At 43.9% G+C, this 19,657-nt stretch overlaps 1 protein-coding gene and 1 long non-coding RNA gene across 4 annotated transcripts in view; one reads left to right on the forward strand and one right to left on the reverse strand.

Annotated features, from left to right (window-relative positions):
* Window positions 1-19,657, reverse strand: part of LOC135516552 (abl interactor 1-like) — a 57,702-nt gene that overhangs the window by 18,784 nt on the left and 19,261 nt on the right. For 2 of the 3 annotated variants that reach the window (XM_064940919.1, XM_064940908.1), the window contains exons 3-6: window positions 7,905-8,081; window positions 5,187-5,201; window positions 4,707-4,822; window positions 4,382-4,522 (exon numbers count right to left, since the gene is read on the reverse strand). In XM_064940919.1, coding sequence (XP_064796991.1) covers window positions 4,382-4,522; window positions 4,707-4,822; window positions 5,187-5,201; window positions 7,905-8,081 — 449 coding nt within the window. The remainder of the gene's footprint in view (window positions 1-4,381; window positions 4,523-4,706; window positions 4,823-5,186; window positions 5,202-7,904; window positions 8,082-19,657) is intronic. The other variant, XM_064940913.1, reaches the window with a different exon arrangement.
* Window positions 199-19,552, forward strand: LOC135516576 (uncharacterized). The gene is made up of 3 exons (XR_010451946.1): window positions 199-463; window positions 11,326-11,457; window positions 19,328-19,552. It is a non-coding gene; the product is annotated as an uncharacterized LOC135516576 (long non-coding RNA).

Consider the following 19,657-nt stretch of genomic DNA (forward strand, 5'->3'; position numbering starts at 1 on the left):
AGGCCAAACACAGGAACAGACAAACTAGACACACAACAGAGAATGCCCACTCAGATCACACCCTGACCAAACAAAACATAGAAACATACAAAGCAAACTATGGTCAGGGTGTGACAGCAGGCTTTCAGGTTATGTTGATATAGGACTCGTTTTTACTGTGGACATTTTGTTCCGGTTTCCTCCAGCGTCTTCACAAGATCCTTCACTGTTCTGGGATTGATTTGCACTTTTCGCACCAAAGTACTCCCTTTCTAGGAGACAGAACGCGTCTCATTTCTGAGCAGTATGACGGCTGTTCATCTGTACAATTGTTTGTACAGATGAACGTGGTACCTTCAGGCATTTGGAAATTGCTCCCAAGGATGAACCAGACTTATGGAGGTCTACAATCTTTTGTCTGAGGTCTTGGCTGATTTCTTTTGATTTTCCCATGATGTCAAGCAAAGAATCACTGAGTTTGAAGGTAGGCCTTGAAATAAATCCACAGGTACACCTCCAATTGACTCAAATTATGTCAATTAGCCTATCAGAAGCTTCTAAAGCCATGACATAATTTTCTGGAATTTTCTAAGCTGTTTAATGGCACAGTCAACTTAGTGAATGTACATTTCTGACCCACTGGAATTGTGATACAGTGAATTATAAGTGAAATAATCTGTCTGTAAACAATTGTTGGAAAAATGACTTGTGTCATGCACAAAGTAGATGTCCTAACTGACTTGCCAAAACTATAGTTTGTTAACAAGACATTTGTGGAGTGGTTGAAAAAACGAGTTTTAATGACTCCAACCTAAGTGTATGTAAACTTCCGACTTCAGCTGTATACATAGCATGCACACTGATATTGGGGCTTTATTTTTTATATTTACCATTTATTTAACTAGGCAAGTCAGTTAACTTCTTACGGCTGAAATTCCGCTAACGGGACCGATTTGACAACAGCCTATGCATTGCTAGGTCAGCACCTAGTCCCAGAAAAACACAACCAAAGATAGGAATCACAAAAAGCAGAAATAGAGATACAATTAATCTATGTTTTGTTCGATAAAGTTCATATTTATATCCAAAAATCTCAGTTTACATTGGCGCGTTGTGTTCAGTAATGTTTTGCTTCCAAAACATCCGGTGATTTTGCAGAGAGCTAGATCAATTTACAGAAACACTCATCATAAATGTTGATGAAAATACAAGTGTTATGCATGGAATTAAAGATATACTTCTCCTTGATGCAACCGCTGTGTCAGATTTCAAAAAAGCTTTACAGAAAAAGCACACCATGCAATAATCTGAGTACAGCGCTCAGGCATCAAAACAAGCCATACAGATACCCGCCATGTTGTGGTGGAAATAGCATTATAAATATTCACTTACCTTTGATGATCTTCATCGGAATGCACTCCCAGTAATCCCAGTTCCACAATAAATGTTTGTTTTGTTCAATAAAGTCCATCATTTATGTCCAAATACCTCCTTTTTGTTTGCGCGTTCAGTTCACAAATCCAAATTCACGAGGCGCAGGCACTTAGTCCAGGCGAAAAGTCAAAAGGTTCCATTACATTTCATAGAAACATGTCAAACAATGTATAGAATCAATCTTTAGGATGTTTTTATCATAAATCTTCAATAATGTTTCAACCGGACAATTCCTTTGTCTCTAGAAATGAAAAGGAATGCAGTTCACTCTCACGGCCGCGCGCATGACTTAGCTCATAGCACTCTTAGTCAAACAGCTCTTATTCGCTCCCCCTTTACAGTAGAAGCCTGAAACAAGTTTCTAAAGACTGTTGACATCTAGTGGAAGCCTTAGGAAATGCAATCGGACCAAATTCACACTATCTTGGATAGGCAAAGACTTGAAAAAATACAAACCTCAGATTTCCCACTTCCTGGTTAGGTTTTTTCTCAAGTTTTTGCCTGCCATATGAGTTCTGTTATACTCAGAGACATCATTGAAACCGTTTTAGAAACTTCAGAGTGTTTTCTACCCACATCTACTAATACTATGCATGTCTTAGCTTCTGGGCCTGAGTAGCAATACTGCCCCACATACATAAGAAGTTAAGAACAAATTCTTATTTACAATGACGGCCTACCCCAGACAAACCCGGACGACCCTGGGCCAATTGTGCACCGCACTATGGGACTCCCAATCACGGCCGGATGTGATGCAGCCTGGATTCGACCCAGGGATTGCAGTGGGTATCCCAAATGTTGTCAATAGGCAAGATTACATTTACTTTGATAAGGCCTAAAAAGACAGTGAATAATTCCAATCAAATTCTAATAAAAACAAAACAACAACTTGTTTTAAATAGGCTGTTTCAATACAGTTGCAGGCTCCGTAATTCCCCATATAATATTAAGGCAACAACGACTGGAGGGTTTTACGCATATTCAAAGTTTTCACAAAAGCTGGATAAATATCCGATATCAAGAGAAAGGGGAAATGCCCACTCAACTTTATACAGCTCCCAAATGTAATGTTTTATAAACTGTAAGGACCGACGCTGGAGATGAGAAGCAAGTACAGGGAGTGAATAAACGGGCATCAAACAAAATGACATTACGACAATAATGAACAAAATGACATTACGACAATAATGCTGACACTGGCAACAAAACTGAGGAACAGACAGATATAGAGGGGGCAATCAACAACATGAAGGAGTCCAGGCGTGTCCAATGAGAGCAGATGCGCATAGTAATGGTGACAGGTGTGAGTAATAAAGGGCAGCCGAGGGAGAGAGGGAGCGGGGGTGACAGTACCGCCTCCCCCTATGGGCGCCTGGCGTCCCACCTGGCGTCCCACTTGGGCGAGCCTGACGGGCCGGCCGAGGCATGGGCGCTGGACTAGCCAGTTGAGGAGTAGAAGCCCGACGAGCCGGCTAACGCGTGGGAGCCCGATGATCCGGCTGAGGTGTGAAAGCCTGACGATCCCGCTGAGGCAAGGGAACATGACGAGCCGGCTGAAGCTTGGGAGCCTGGCAGGCCGGCTGAGGCATGATGTGGGATGGGAGCCCGATGATCGGCTGAGGCATAGGAGCCCGACGAGCCGGCTGAGGAATGGCGTGGCATGGGAGCCTGCCGAGCCAACCGAGGCAAGGAAACCTCTCGAGCCAGCTAAGGCGTGGAAGCCAGACGAGCCCGCTGAGGCACCCCCGGTTCCATCGGCGGCACCCAGACCCAACGTCACCACCAAAAACAAAAAACAATATCTCCCTGATGCTTCAAATAGGGGTGTCAGTATTCTGTAAGGACCGACGCTGGAGACGAAAAGCAAGTACAGGGAGTGAACATTTAATGGAAAATGGTCATCAAACAGAGGAAGGACAGCGTATGGACAGGGGAAACAAAATTACATTATGACAATAATACTGACACGGGAAACAAAACTGAGGAACAGACGATCAATCAACACTGTGAAGGAGTCCAGGTGAGTCCAATGAGCACAGATGTTCGTAATGATGGTGAAAGGTGTGCGTAATGAAGGGCTACCTGTTGCTCGAGAGAGAGAGCGGGAGCAGGCGTGACATAAACATAATGGACTAATTTACCAATCTAAAAAAAAATGCTGACATGGGCTAATTAAGTGACTGCTGATGCACAACCAAATTTTGAAATTGCACCTTGTGTATTCTATTAATCTAACAGTAAGTTGAGACCCCGAAGTTGAGTCAACCCCCCCCCCAAAAAAATTGGGTCCGGGGGCCACCAGCGGCCACCAGCGGCCAATTCCTGACCTAGTGTAAGGGTAGCCTGAGGAAGGCTTGGTTTTTAATCATATGAAATAAAAAGCAAGCAATAGTTAAATGAAAAAAATGGGAGCTAGTTAATATAATGTAGGCCTACAGATAAAAAGGGGATGTCCGCTCACTGTTTTGCTGATCACAAACTTGATATTTTAATAAAGCTTTCTTGAATAAGATTTATTTCAAAGTAATCTCACGACCCTTTATTGATCAGCTTGGCTACTTGACGGACAAAAAAAGGACAAAAAAAGGAACACTTCTGAGGGACAAAAGAAATTCAGCCTTCATTGAGTGGAACGCTTGGTTTTTAATCACATGAAGGCTCTTACAGACGAGCTGCGGTAAACGGCTATTGAACTGCGAGTAAATCCGGCTACCGTGTGTAGAGACCAGCGGTCCCCTTTGTTGTCAGCACAAATGTTGTCATTAAAACATTGTTTGATTGGATGACAAGATGAACCGGGCTCATTGGTCAACCATGCAGGCTTTGTTGCTGGCAATACCTTTCAGATTTAAAGAAAAGTCTGCAAAACGTTGGCTTCACCACGTCTTGGTTTGAAAGGTGTAAAACACACTAACACACACACGCTCCAGTGGCCCACTGCAAATGAGGGGTGTGCAGTGTGTTTTACCTGTGTGTTCTGGGTCTCTGGTTGAGGGAGGCAGTGCGTGCAGGGCTGTGCTGGCTGCCTAGTCGTGCTGGGCTGGTCATATAGTCGTTAGGCACCGTTGGAGGCTTGACTGGCTCCAGGGTCTTATATGAGGTGTTTCGCCTGGAGAGGACACACACATTTAGAACATTAAGCGTATGTCAACACAACACACACCAAAAACATTTTTGCACGTTAAGAAAACACACATGTGCACAAACACACCAATAACTTAAGTGCACATCAGCACAACACAAGCTCACACAGGCACACACCCACTCATACACACATTTTTGGGATACCATACCCAAGAGTTCCACGACCAGCCATGGGTGGGCTCGGGGGTTTCTGTGTCGGTGGATTGGTCCTCGATAATGTCCCCCCTCCTCCTCCTCCCCTCGCTGGCTGGTTGTTGCCATGTTGCTATGAAAAAGACAAACATGGATACTCAGTCATAGGTGGCCTACTGTTCAAACCTTTACAAAGGCAATTACTGTATGTTTCATTGTGCAAGTATCCTATTACAGTACGGTGCAGTTTATAGTTAATATTTTGCTTTCACTTTTAGTGTTTTGTGATGGTATTGTAATGGTATCTATATTGTTTAATTGAGAGGTAATTTAGATCATTTGGAGACATAACAAGGACCTTATATTATGACTACATTCTCTCATAAAGTTTTAATATACATACAACATATACTGCTGTTACGAAATGAGGCGACTCAGAGTAGTGGTGGCTTAGAGAGCCAAAGCATCATGGGTAGGGGGAGAAACACAGCTCTTACCTTGGCTTTAAGCCACTGAGTGCAGGCAGTAAAAAAGAGAAGAGAGACAAAAAACAACAACATGCTCATTGGTTAATAGTAGCAGGTGAGTAAGAACAAAGCGATTAACACGTGTGCTTATTGGTTAAGAGAAGAAACAGAGTGAGAACTACAGCTGTGCTCATTGGTTAAGAGTAGCAGGGGAGTAAGACCTAAGGAGTAACACTTGGGCTCACTGGAGGAGACATAGTAATAACTCTTGTACTTATTGGTTAAGACAAGAAAGATGACAAACACTTGTTTTATTTCATTATCATGTGTTGACAGCCTGCGGGACATAAAATAGAATGAATATGAACACACAGCGTTAACTAGGTAATATATCATTTCCCCAAGTGATGTCCCCCTCAATTTTAAGTTGTGTGCAAACAACATTTCGGAACCACTGGATGAGAGAGTATTATTTTGTAACTATTCTAGTTAGGAATACAGTGAAAATATAATTTAAAAAGAGATAGAGGTAGCAGGGATAAAATACTTGAGTTCTCAATGATTAAGTTCCTGAATTAGCCTGAATAGTGAACTGTAACCTCTGAATGTCCTACTCTATTTATCCAACACCTAATATTGAACCTTATCAACGACAGCTAGCTCCCACTAAAACCTGCACCCTAATTGAGATAGCTCACAGTTCAGTCTGTCAAATGCCTGATTTGAATTCTACTGGAAGCTAGCTGTTGTAATCAGTCAGTCAGTGTGGTCTAACACATGACTTGCGTTTACAGTGACTGGTGAGTCGACTACCCTGTCTCTCTAAAATGTCTCTTGATTCGTAATTGTTGCGAAGCTCCCTGGGCTGTCACTATGGATCTGTCTGTAGGGGGAAGACACACGCCTCCATCTCCAGGGGCAACTGTCTGTCAGTAAAGACTATTGGAAGGATACCACGGTAACCGGGAGGCGAGGAGAGTGATTTGGTATTCATTGTCGAAGGCGAGCCCCCGGGGACTTCTCCTGTCCCAACGAAGGGGAAATAGACTGTGAGAATGAGTTGGGATAATGAGCTATTCACACGCGCATGCACACGTATACATACAGTACATGAGCCCCACATACACACCACACAAACCCCAATCCCATACATAACACACACACACAAACGCATGGCGCTCATACTACACAAGTTTGCTTAAACATACATCCAAAAACACACACACATCCAACACACACACACACACACAGAGGTGTGGCTGTTGTGGCACTGGGCTGATATCAATGGCTCTGAATTATTATAACACACAAATGTTTCGGTGGAGAGAGGGGAAATCTGAGAGGGCTCCCTCTCTGTCTGACTGTCTGTCAACCATGAAGCAGACACAGTGAAACCTGAGGAATCAAAATGGAGGTGCATCAGATTCAGTACATTGCACTACAGAGTCCTGAGAAGCATGAATCTGACAGCTTTCTGTACCAGACACAAGAAACTTATCTTAAAAGGTGCACTTCACCACTTTTTAAAATCATACTAGTTTCTACATATGTGAACATTGAGAAACTTTGTGCGTTTTGTAGTCAAAAAGATGAGAAGAAAAGGTCAGAAGAAAAATACCCCGTATGATGTCATCGGGGGTCATGACTGAAATAATGTTGATCTCGTTGTGTTCTTGAGTAGCTGGAATACGTTAACAGTACAATACCAAAGTGTAGACTGAGAAGTCATATTGTAAATTTGGTCACTATAGGAAACCCCAATATAGTGGAGAGACATATTATGTACTATATGCATGTATCCATTCACTAATTCTGTATGGCTGCAAATTCTCAAATCCATTTGTATCATGAGACTAAGACAAATGTGTTAATAGGGCCTCTTTTGGTTAGAATTGCTTTGCAGCGGATGTTAGAAGAATATCAACAAACAAACTCATTATCTAACATAAGACACAGTCACAGCAAGAGTAATATAGTGATTCATTCATGAATAGCACACCATGGCAAATAAAGGACTATCAATGACAGGCAGCAACCAATACACACAACAAGCTCAAAGTGAGAGAAAGAGAGAGAGAGGGAGGGAGGGAGGGAGGGAGGGAGGGAGGGAGGGAGGGAGAGAGAGAGAGAGAGAGAGAGAGAGAGAGAGAGAGAGAGAGAGAGAGAGAGAGAGAGATCCAAGGGAGGGAGAATAAAAAATGAAGACGGAACCGGAAGATAGCTGAAAGATTATTTTCCCACAATTCACGGGGGATATGATGGCGTCAGACTTCCCAGCCAGTAACCTCCTAGAGTTCTTGGACACAGACCGAGGTTAGAGGAGCCAAGCTTGTAACCACTGATGGCTTCGCCTACTACACTGACAGCTACAGTGTTATGTTAAATCTTCACACACCCTACTGCAGTTTCACACTTACTGCACATTAACTAAAAAGGGCAGTTTATTGATTAGCATGATTTAATTAAGTGGAAGTAATTAAATGGCAATAAAATGGCTAAACAGACCACTTACATGACTGTTCCAGGCGTGATGGATTTGGATTTATACAGGGACTAGTACACACCTAAGGGAATGATGACTGTGTAAACTGTGTAAGCCGAAACCAGCATGATTACTGGAGACGTCAATGCAGTATTACATATAGAGTAGTGTTTTTTTCTGAAAAAGTCAGTATGAGGCACTAGGGCTGAGGATGATATGACTCCAGTCTGTTGCTTTTACTTTGAGAAGGGGGGTGGGGCTCTTACTTTGACACCGTGGCCCACGTCGTCCAGCAGCGTGTAGTCGATGGGCTTCCTGATATACCGGACTGGCCGCTCCATGTTGCCTGGGGCGATGATCTTGTGCGTGCGCGACGTGTTCTTGTTGGTGGTCAGGATGCCGATCTCTCGCCGTGCCACCTTCTCCTTGTGGATGTCCACTGTCTGAATGGAGGGATGGGGAGAGAGAGAGAGAGAGAGAGGATTAGAAGCAAGGAAGAGGAAGGAGTGCTCTGATAAATGTAATTACAGTGACTTTACACTGTCATATGTTTGGTGTGTCTGTCATAGATTTTTACTACAGTCTTAGATCATTACATTTTACTATGATTGTTTAACACCTCCATTAAGTCATTTTTTACGGCAGCATTAAGAAAGCGTATAAACTATTCATACTGATGGACTACAACAACAGTATTTCACATTTAGTGGCCCTTAGGGGTTGAAACAGGGAGGGACTGCCTGGAAATGTCCAATAACTCCACTGGACGTGTCCTTTTTTGTTGCAAAACGTTTTCCTACTGTGTGCCCTAATGAACACGACCAAAGAACACTGTCTTTAACTTGGAGACCATTCGAAAGACGACTTCCGTCTGGGTCAGTTGAAGCTGCGAGTGCTCCCCATATCCTTTTAAATTACAGTCATAAATGATATGATCTCGCAGCAGGTTGCCTGTCTCCTGTTAGAGTCTCAGAGGGTTGATTCTTATGAACGATAGATGAAGGAATGAGGGTGGGTGGATGTGTATGTCTTTGGGCATTTAGGTCACACTTCAGTCAGTAAGAGAGAGATGATGATGTGTGTGTGAGAGGGGGGGGATTAGATGGTGCGTGTGTGTGTGTGTGTGTGTGTGTGTGTGTGTGTGTGTGTGTGTGTGTGTGTGTGTGTGTGTGTGTGTGTGTGTGTGTGTGTGTGTGTGTGTGTGTGTGTGTGTGTGTGTGTGTGTGTGTGTGTGTGTGTGTGTGTGTAGAGGTATTTAACTACTCTTGTGAGGAACAGACATTTTGTTACAAGGTCAAATGCTATTTCTAGGGGGTTTAGGGTTAAGGCTAGAATTAGTGTTAGGTTTAGGGAAAATAGGATTTTGAATGGGACTGAATTGTGTCCCCCCACAAGGTTAGCTGTACAAGACTGTGTGTGTGTGTGTGTGTGTGTGTGTGTGTGTGTGTGTGTGTGTGTGTGTGTGTGTGTGTGTGTGTGTGTGTGTGTGTGTGTGTGTGTGTGTGTGTGTGTGTGTGTGTGTGTGTGTGTGTGTGTGTGTGTGTGTGTGTGTGTGTGTGTGTCCCTAGGCAATGAGGTCACACTTCAGTCACTGTTCATCCAACTGGGTTAACTACTCTTTAGGGATTCCATTGCTGTAGGAGCTAGAGATGGAGAACAAGAGTCACATCCTGACCTTAGTGTCACGCTCGTCATTGGAATGAGGTGAGGACCAAAGCGCAGCGTGGAAAGTGTTCATTATATTTATTAAACAAAGAACACTAAAGAAAATAACAAAGGAGAACGAAACGAAACAGTTCTGTAAGGAGACATACACATACTGTAACAGAAAACAATCACCCACACCACACAGGTGGGAAAAGGCTACCTAAGTATGATTCTCAATCAGAGACAATGAACGACACCTGCCTCTGATTGAGAACCATACCAGGCCAAACACAAAACCACAACATAGAAAAAAGAACATAGACTACGCACCCAACTCACGCCCCGACCATACGAAAATAAAGATATAACAAAAGAACTAAGGTCAGAACGTGACACTTAGTTCCTTTTGAATGTTTCTATTTTAGGTTGGTCAGGATGTGAGTTGGGGTGGGCATTCAATGTTTTTGTTCTATGTTTGGTATTTCTATGTGTTTGACCTGGTATGGTTCCCAATCAGAGGCAGCTGTCAATCGTTGTCTCTGATTGAGAACCATACTTTTCCCACTCTTGTTTGTGGTTGGTTGTTTTCTGTTTAGAGTATGAACTGTTTTGTTTCTTCCATTCACTTCGTTATTTTGTTTTGTGTGTTCGGTTAATAAATTAACATGGATACTTACCAGGCTGCGCATTGGTCCGATATTTCATACTCGTCGTCAGACTATGAAGAGATCCGTTACAACAGGTGAGAGAAAGGGAATATTTAATAGACAGGTAGTTCATTTGACCCTCTGGAACGACCTTAAAGAAGTCCCTGAGCTGCAGCCACACAAACCTCTCTGCATTCAATGCTACACATTTTATGTGCCGTGTGATAAAATAGAAAACAAGGTTGTAACTTATTTTTGGAGAGGAAACAACATGGTCACGCCCAGTTTCAGCTTGGAACCAGCACCAAACCCTTCATGCCCATTTCCTGTCTGAATCAGAGATAGGGGGCTCACAAACAGTTCATACAGAGAGCAACAACAAAAAATCCCAAACAAAATGAGAATGAGAGGGCAGGAAAGAAAAGAAAGAGAGAATGAAAGGTTTAGCTACAGTGGGAGAAAAAAGTATTTAGTCAGCCACCAATTGTGCAAGTTCTCCCACTTAAAAAGATGAGAGAGGCCTGTAATTTTCATCATAGGTCCATTTCAACTATGACAGACAAAATGAGAAAAAAAATCCAGAAAATCACATTGTAGGATTTTTAATGAATTTATTTGCAAATTATGGTGGAAAATAAGTATTTGGTCAATCACAAAAGTTTCTCAATACTTTGTTATATACCCTTTGTTGGCAATGACAGAGGTCAAATGTTTTCTGTAAGTCTTCACAAGGTTTTCACACACTGTTAATGGTATTTTGGCCATTTCTCCATGCAGATCTCCTCTAGAGCAGTGATGTTTTGGGGCTGTTGCTGGGCAACACGGACTTTCAACTCCCTCCAAAGATTTTCTATGGTGTTGAGATCTGGAGACCGGCTAGCCCACTCCAGGACCTTGAAATGCTTCTTACGAAGCCACTCCTTTGTTGCCCGGGCGGTGTGTTTGGGATCATTGTCATGCTGAAATACCCAACCACGTTTCATTTTCAATGCCCTTGCTGATGGAAGGTGTTCATCTCACGATACATGGCCCCATTAATTCTTTCCTTTACACGGATCAGTCTTCCTGGTCCCTTTGCAGAAAAACAGCCCCAAAGCATGATGTTTCCACCCCTATGCTTCACAGTAGGTATGGTGTTCTTTGGATGCAACTCAGCATTCTTTGTCCTCCAAACAACAAGTTGAGTTTTTACCAAAAAGTTATATTTTGGTTTCATCTGACCATATGACATACTCCCAATCTTCTTCTGGATCATCCAATTGCTCTCTAGTAAACTTCAGACGTGCCTGGACATGTACTGGCTTAAGCAGGGGGACACGTCTGGCACTGCAGGATTTGAGTCACTGGCGGCGTAGTGTGTTACTGATGGTAGGCTTTGTTACTTTGTTCCCAGCTCTCTGCAGGTCATTCACTAGGTCCCCCCGGGTGGTTCTGGGATTTTTGCTCACCGATCTTGTGATCATTTTGACCCCACGGGGTGAGATCTTGCGTGGAGCCCCAGATCGAGGGAGATTATCAGTGGTCTGTAAGTATGTCTTCCATTTCCTAATAATTACTCCCACAGTTGATTTCTTCAAACCAAGCTGCTTACCTATTGCAGATTCAGTCTTCCCAGCCTGGTGCAGGTCTACAATTTTGTTTCTGGTGTCCTTTGACAGCTCTTTGGTCTTGGCCATAGTGGATTTTGGAGTGTGACTGTTTGAGGTTGTGGACAGGTGTCTTTTATACTGATAACAAGTTCAAACAGGTGCCATTAGTACAGTTAACGAGTGGAGGACAGAGGAGCCTCTTAAAGAAGAAGTTACAGGTCTGTGAGAGCCAGAAATCTTGCTTGTTTGTAGGTGACCAAATACATATTTTCCACCATAATTTGCAAATAAATTCATAAAAAATCCTACAATGTGATTTTCAGGATTTTTTTTCTCATTTTGTCTGTCATAGTTGAAGTGTACCTATGATGAAAATTACAGGCCTCTCTCATATTTTTAAATGGGAGAACTTGCACAATTGGTGGCTGACTAAATACTTTTTTGCTCCACTATATGTGGTTAGAAATGTGTTGGTTCCACTGTTACTGTTCAGGTCGACATCAGAGGTGCACTACATTCTCTGTGGATTGGATGTTCATATGATTGCCTACCACAAACAGATAAGATCTGCTGAATCTATAATAATACTAATAGTATAACATATGCCATATAGCAGACACGTTTATACAAAGCGACTAACAGTCATGCGTGCATTCCTTTTACGTACGAGTGGTCATTGAAATCTTCATCAGTGGTTAATGCCACAACTCCTATCTTTATGTGCAAGTCTCATGTAATCCTGACAGAACATTTCCCCAACAGTAGAGAAAATATTTTTTTTTACCCAACAATAGCATGTTTTTACTTTTTAATAACCGTTTATAATTTTTGTTTTTTCCCTCAACTTTATTTTTTCATTCAACTTTTTTACTCCGGACGCTTTATCTGGACATGGTTCGTCAGGACCTCCAACAGCCGAAGCTAAGTAGTAACATTAACACGATGCCTTCTAATTGCAGTCGCTGTACTCATAATATACAGGAGAACGATCGCCTTACGGCGAGGATAGCTGTGCTGCAAGCCCAGCTTCAGACGCAATCGTTAGGCAAGGGTAAATTTCAGTGTAGGAAGGGATGAAACAGAGTCTGTGCCACCACTAAGTACAGATAGTAACGTTAGTATAAATCCTCTCGCACGGTCCCCGATGCCGGACAACTTTCTCACGGTTTCTGGAGGGAAATGCTGTAGGAATGCTCAACCGGTGTCGCTCATTCAGCCGACAAACTTTCAACCTGTTTTCCCCATTAAGCAACGAGTGTGAGTCAGAGTCCGAGCCTTCTCTGGTCTCTACTCCTCCCGTTACGGGGTCTGAGACGCCGAAGCTTCCCACCATTATCGACCTGGCCCGGGTACCCTGGAAGGACATTGACCTCATCCCGTCAGTTAAGGATGCCTGGTCATTCTTTAAGAGTAACTTCCTCACCATTTTAGATAAGCATGCTCCGTTCAAAAAATGCAGAACTAAGAACAGATACAGCCCTTGGTTCACTCCAGACCTGACTGCCCTCGACCAGCACAAAAACATCCTGTGGCGGACTGCAATAGCATCGAACAGTCCCCGCGATATGCAACTGTTCAGGGAAGTTCAGAACCAATACACGCAGTCAGTCAGGAAAGCTAAGGCCAGCTTCTTCAGGCAGAAGTTTGCATCCTGTAGCTCCAACTCCAAAAAGTTCTGGGACACTGTGAAGTCCATGGAGAACAAGAGCACCTCCTCCCAGCTGCCCACTGCACTGAGGCTAGGGAACACGGTCACCACCGACAAATCCATGATTATTGAAAACTTCAACAAGCATTTCTCAACGGCTGGCCATGCCTTCCGCCTGGCTACTCCAACCTCGACCAACAGCTCCGGCCCCCGCAGCTCCTCGCCCAAGCCTCTCCAGGTTCTCCTTTACCCAAATCCAGATAGCAGATGTTTTGAAAGAGCTGCAAAACCTGGACCCGTATAAATCAGCTGGGCTTGACAATCTGGACCCTCTATTTCTGAAACTATCCGCCGCCATTGTCGCAACCCCTATTACCAGCCTGTTCAACCTCTCTTTCATATCGTCTGAGATCCCCAAGGATTGGAAAGCTGCCGCAGTCATCCCCCTCTTCAAAGGGGGAGACACCCTGGACCCAAACTGTTACAGACCTATATCCATTCTGCCTTGCCTATCTAAGGTCTTCGAAAGCCAAGTCAACAAACAGGTCACTGACCATCTCGAATCCCACCGTACCTTCTCCGCTATGCAATCTGGTTTCCGAGCCGGTCACGGGTGCACCTCAGCCACACTCAAGGTACTAAACAACATCATAACCGCCATCGATAAAAGACAGTACTGTGCAGCCGTCTTCATCGACCTTGCCAAGGCTTTCGACTCTGTCAATCACCATATTCTCATCGGCAGACTCAGTAGCCTCGGTTTTTCGGATGACTGCCTTGCCTGGTTCACCAATTACTTTGCAGACAGAGTTCAGTGTGTCAAATCGGAGGGCATGCTGTCCGGTCCTCTGGCAGTCTCTATGGGGGTGCCACAGGGTTCAATTCTCGGGCCGACTCTTTTCTCTGTATATATCAATGATGTTGCTCTTGCTGCGGGCAATTCCCTGATTCACCTCTACGCAGACGACACCATTCTATATACTTTCGGCCCGTCATTGGACACTGTGCTATCTAACCTCCAAACGAGCTTCAATGCCATACAACACTCCTTCCGTGGCCTCCAACTGCTCTTAAACGCTAGTAAAACCAAATGCATGCTTTTCAACCGATCGCTGCCTGCACCCGCATGCCCGACTAGCATCACCACACTGGATGGTTCCGACCTTGAATATGTGGACACCTATAAGTACCTAGGTGTCTGGCTAGACTGCAAACTCTCCTTCCAGACCCATATCAAACATCTCCAATCGAAAATCAAATCAAGAGTCGGCTTTCTATTCCGTAACAAAGCCTCCTTCACTCACGCTGCCAAGCTTACCCTAGTAAAACTGACTATCCTACCGATCCTCGACTTCGGCGATGTCATCTACAAAATTGCTTCCAACACTCTTCTCAGCAAACTGGATGCAGTTTATCACAGTGCCATCCGTTTTGTCACTAAAGCACCTTATACTACCCACCACTGCGACTTGTATGCTCTAGTCGGCTGGCCCTCGCTACATATTCGTCGCAAGACCCACTGGCTCCAGGTCATCTACAAGGCCATGCTAGGTAAAGCTCCGCCTTATCTCAGTTCACTGGTCACGATGGCAACACCCATCCTTAGAACGCGCTCCAGCAGGTGTATCTCACTGATCATCCCTAAAGCCAACACCTCATTCGGCCGCCTTTCGTTCCAGTACTCTGCTGCCTGTGACTGGAACGAATTGCAAAAATCGCTGAAGTTGGAGACCTTTATCTCCCTCACCAACTTCAAACATCAGCTATCTGAGCAGCTAACCGATCGCTGCAGCTGTACATAATCTATTGGTAAATAGCCCACCCATTTTCACCTACCTCATCCCCACAGTTTTTATTTATTTACTTTTCTGCTCTTTTGCACACCAATATCTCTACCTGTACATCAATCCAGTGTTAATCTGCAATATTGTAATTATTCGCCTACCTCCTCATGCCTTTTGCACACATTGTATATAGACTCCCCTTTTTTTTCTACTGTGTTATTGACTTGTTAATTGTTTACTCCATGTGTAACTCTGTGTTGTCTGTTCACACTGCTATGCTTTATCTTGGCCAGGTCGCAGTTGTAAATGAGAACTTGTTCTCAACTAGCCTACCTGGTTAAATAAAGGTGAAATAAAAATAAATTAAAAATAAAAAAAAATTAGCTCTGACAAATTGAAAACTCTAGTCATTGGCGACTCCATTACCCACAGTATTAGACTTAAAACGAATCATCCAGCGATCATACACTGTTTACCAGGGGGCAGGGCAACCGACGTTAAGGCTAATCTGAAGATGGTGCTGGCTAAAGCTAAAACTGGTGAGTGTAGCGAGTATAGGGATATTGTTATCCACATTGGCACCAACGATGTTAGGATGAAACAGTCAGAGATCACCAAGCGCAACATAGCTTCAGTGTGTAAATCAGCTAGAAAGATGTGTCGGCATCGAGTAATTGTCTCTGGCCCCCTCCCAGTTAGGGGGAGTGATGAGCTCTACAGCAGAGTCTCACAACTCAATCGCTGGTTGAAAACTGTTTTCTGCCCCTCCCAAAAGATAGCATTTGTAGATAATTGGCCCTCTTTCTGGGACTCACCCACAAACAGGACCAAGCCTGACCTGCTGAGGAGTGACGGACTCATCTTATCTACCAACATAGACAGGGCTCTAACTCCTCTAGCTCCACAATGAAAAAGGGTGCAGGTCAGGCAGCTGTTAGCCAGCCTGCCAGCATAGTGGAGTCTGCCACTTGCACAGTCAGTGTAGTCAGCTCAGCTATCCCCATTGAGACCGTGTCTGTGCCTCGACCTAGGTTGTGCAAAACTAAACATGGTGGTGTTCGCCTTAGCAATCTCACTAGGATAAAGACCTCCTCCATTCCTGTCATTATTGAAAGAGATCATGATACCTCACATCTCAAATTAGGGCTACTTAATGTTAGATCCCTTACTTCAAAGGCAATTATAGTCAATGAACTAATCACTGATCATAATCTTGATGTGATTGGCCTGACTGAAACATGGCTTAAGCCTGATGAATTTTCTGTGTTAAATGAGGCGTCACCTCCTGGCTACACTAGTGACCATATCCCCCGTGCCTCCCGCAAAGGCGGAGGTGTTGCTAACATTTACGATAGCAAATGTCAATTTACAACAAAAAAAATGACGTTTTCGTCTTTTGAGCTTCTCGTCATGAAATCTATGCAGCCTACTCAATCACTTTTTATAGCTACTGTTTACAGGCCTCCTGGGCCATATACAGCGTTCCTCACTGAGTTCCCTGAATTCCTATCGGACCTTGTAGTCATAGCAGATAATATTATAATCTTTGGTGACTTTAATATTCACATGGAAAAGTCCAAAGACCCACTCCAAAAGGCTTTCGGAGCCATCATCGACTCAGTGGGTTTTGTCCAACATGTCTCTGGACCTACTCACTGTCACAGTCATACTCTGGACCTAGTTTTGTCCCATGGAATAAATGTTGTGGATCTTAATGTTTTTCCTCATAATCCTGGACTATCGGACCACCATTTTATTACGTTTGCAATTGCAACAAATAATCTGCTCAGACCCCAAACAAGGAACATCAAAAGTCGTGCTATAAATTCACAGACAACACAAAGATTCCTTGATGTTCTTCCAGACACCCTCTGTCTACCCAAGGACGCCAGAGGACAAGAATCAGTTAACCACCTAACTGAAGAACTCAATTTAACCTTGCACAATACCCTAGATGCAGTTGCAACCCTAAAAACTAAAAACATTTCTCATAAGAAACTAGCTCCCTGGTATACAGAAAATTCCTGAGCTCTGAAGCAAGCTTCCAGAAAATTGGAACGGAAACGGCGCCACACCAAACTGGAAGTCTTCTGACTAGCTTGGAAAGACCGTACCGTGCAGTATCGAAGAGCCCTTACTGCTGCTCGATCATCCTATTTTTCCAACTTAATTGAGGGAAAGAAGAACAATCCGAAATTCCTTTTTGATACTGTCGCAAAGCTAACTAAAAAGCAGCATTCCCCAAGAGAGGATGGCTTTCACTTCAGCAGTAATAAATTCATGAACTTCTTTGAGGAAAAGATCATGATTATCAGAAAGCAAATTACGGACTCCTCTTTAAATCTGCGTATTCCTTCAAAGCTCAGTTGTCCTGTGTCTGCACAACTCTGCCAGGACCTAGGATCAAGAGAGACACTTAAGTGTTTTAGTACTATATCTCTTGAAACAATGATGAAAATAATCATGGCCTCTAAACCTTCAAGCTGCATACTGGACCCTATTCCAACTAAACTACTGAAAGAGCTGCTTCCTGTGCTTGGCCTTCTTTTGTTGAACATAATAAATGTCTCTCTATCCACCGGATGTGTACCAAACTCACTAAAAGTGGCAGTAACCTCTCTTGAAAAAGCCAAACTTTGACCCAGAAAATATAAAAAACTATCGGCCTATATCGAATCTTCCATTCCTCTCAAATTTTTTAGAAAAGGCTGTTGCGCAGCAACTCACTGCCTTCCTGAAGACATGTATACAAAATGCTTCAGTCTGGTTTTAGACCCCATCATAGTACTGAGACTGCACTTGTGAAGGTGATAAATGACCTTTTAATGGCATCAGACCGAGGCTCTGCATCTGTGCTCGTGCTCCTAGACCTTGGTGCTGCTTTGATTACCATCAATCACCACATTCTTTTGGAGAGATTGGAAACCCAAATTGGTCTACACGGACAAGTTCTGGCCTGGTTTAGATCTTATCTGTCGGAACGATATCAGTTTGTCTCTGTGAATGGTTTGTCCTCTGACAAATCAACTGTAAATTTAGGTGTTCCTCAAGGTTCCGTTTTAGGACCACTTATTTTCACTATATACCTCTCGGGGATGTCATTCGAAAACATTATGTTAACTTTCACTGCTATGCGGATGACACACAGCTGTACATTTCAATGAAACTCTCTTTTGAAGAACATATCAAGACTGTTTCAAGGACAGCTTTTTTCCATCTACATAACATTGCAAAAATCAGAAACTTTCTGTCCAAAAATGATGCAGAAAAATTAATCCATGCTTTTGTCACTTCTAGGTTAGACAACTGCAATGCTCTACTTTCCGGCTACCCGGATAAAGCACTAAATAAACTTCAGTTAGTGCTAAATACGGCTGCCAGAATCCTGACTAGAACCAAAAAATGTGATCATATTACTCCAGTTCTAGCCTCCCTACACTGGCTTCCTGTCAAGGCAAGGGCTGATTTCAAGGTTTTACTGCTAACTTACAAAGCATTACATGGGCGTGCTCCTACCTATCTCTCTGATATGGTCCTGCCGTACATACCTACACGTACGCTACGGTCACAAGACGCAGGCCTCCTAATTGTCCCTAGAATTTCTAAGCAAACAGCTGGAGGCAGGGCTTTCTCCTATAGAGCTCCATTTTTATGGAATGGTCTACCTACCCATGTGAGAGACGCAAGCTCGGTCTCAAGTTAAGTCTTTACTGAAGACTCATCTCTTCAGTGGGTCATATGATTGAGTGTAGTCTGGCCCAGGATTGTGAAGGTGAATGGAAAGACTCTGGAGCAACGAACCGCCCTTGCTGTCTCTGCCAGGCCGGTTCCCCTTTGTCCATTGGGATTCTCTGCCTCTAACCCTATTACAGGGGCTGAGTCACTGGCTTACTATGGCTCTTTCATACCGTCCCTAGGACGGGTGCATCACTTGAGTGGGTTGAGTCACTGATGTGATCTTCCTGTCTGGGTTGGCGCCCCCCCTTGGGTTGTGCCATTGGGGAGATCTGTGTGGGCTATACTCAGCCTTGTCTCAGGATGGTAAGTTGGTGGTTGAGGATATCCCTCTAGTGGTGTGGGGGCTGTGCTTTGGCAAAGTGGGTGGGGTTATATCCTTCCTGTTTGCCCCTGTCCGGGGGTGTCACCAGATGGGGCCACAGTGTCTCCTGACGCCTCCTGACTCAGCCTCCAGTGTTTATGCTGCAGTAGTTTATGTGTCGGGGGGCTAGGGTCAGTTTGTTATATCTGGAGTACTTATCCTGTCCTATCCGATGTCCTGTGTGAATTTTAAGTATTCTCTCTCTAATTTTCTCTTTCTCTCCTTCTTTCTCTCTCTCGGGACTACCTGACATGATGACTCCTCAATGTCCCCAGTCCAACTGGCCGTGCTGCTGCTCCAGTTTCAACTGTTCTGCCTCTGATTATTGTTATTTGACCATGCTGGTCATTTATGAACATTTGAACATCTTGGCCATGTTCTGTTATAATCTCCACCCGGCACAGCCAGAACAGGACTGGCCACCCCACATAGCCTGGTTCCTCTCTAGGTTTCTTCCTAGGTTTTGGCCTTTCTAGGGAGTTTTTCCTAGCCACCGTGCTTCTACACCTGCATTGCTTGCTGTTTGGGGTTTTAGGCTGGGTTTCTGTACAGCACTTTGAGATATCAGAGCCTGGTCCACTTGGTCAAGATTTTGCTATAAACTG

Source organism: Oncorhynchus masou, chromosome 3 (genome assembly GCF_036934945.1).
Source record: "Oncorhynchus masou masou isolate Uvic2021 chromosome 3, UVic_Omas_1.1, whole genome shotgun sequence".
Lineage (NCBI taxonomy): Eukaryota > Metazoa > Chordata > Actinopteri > Salmoniformes > Salmonidae > Oncorhynchus > Oncorhynchus masou.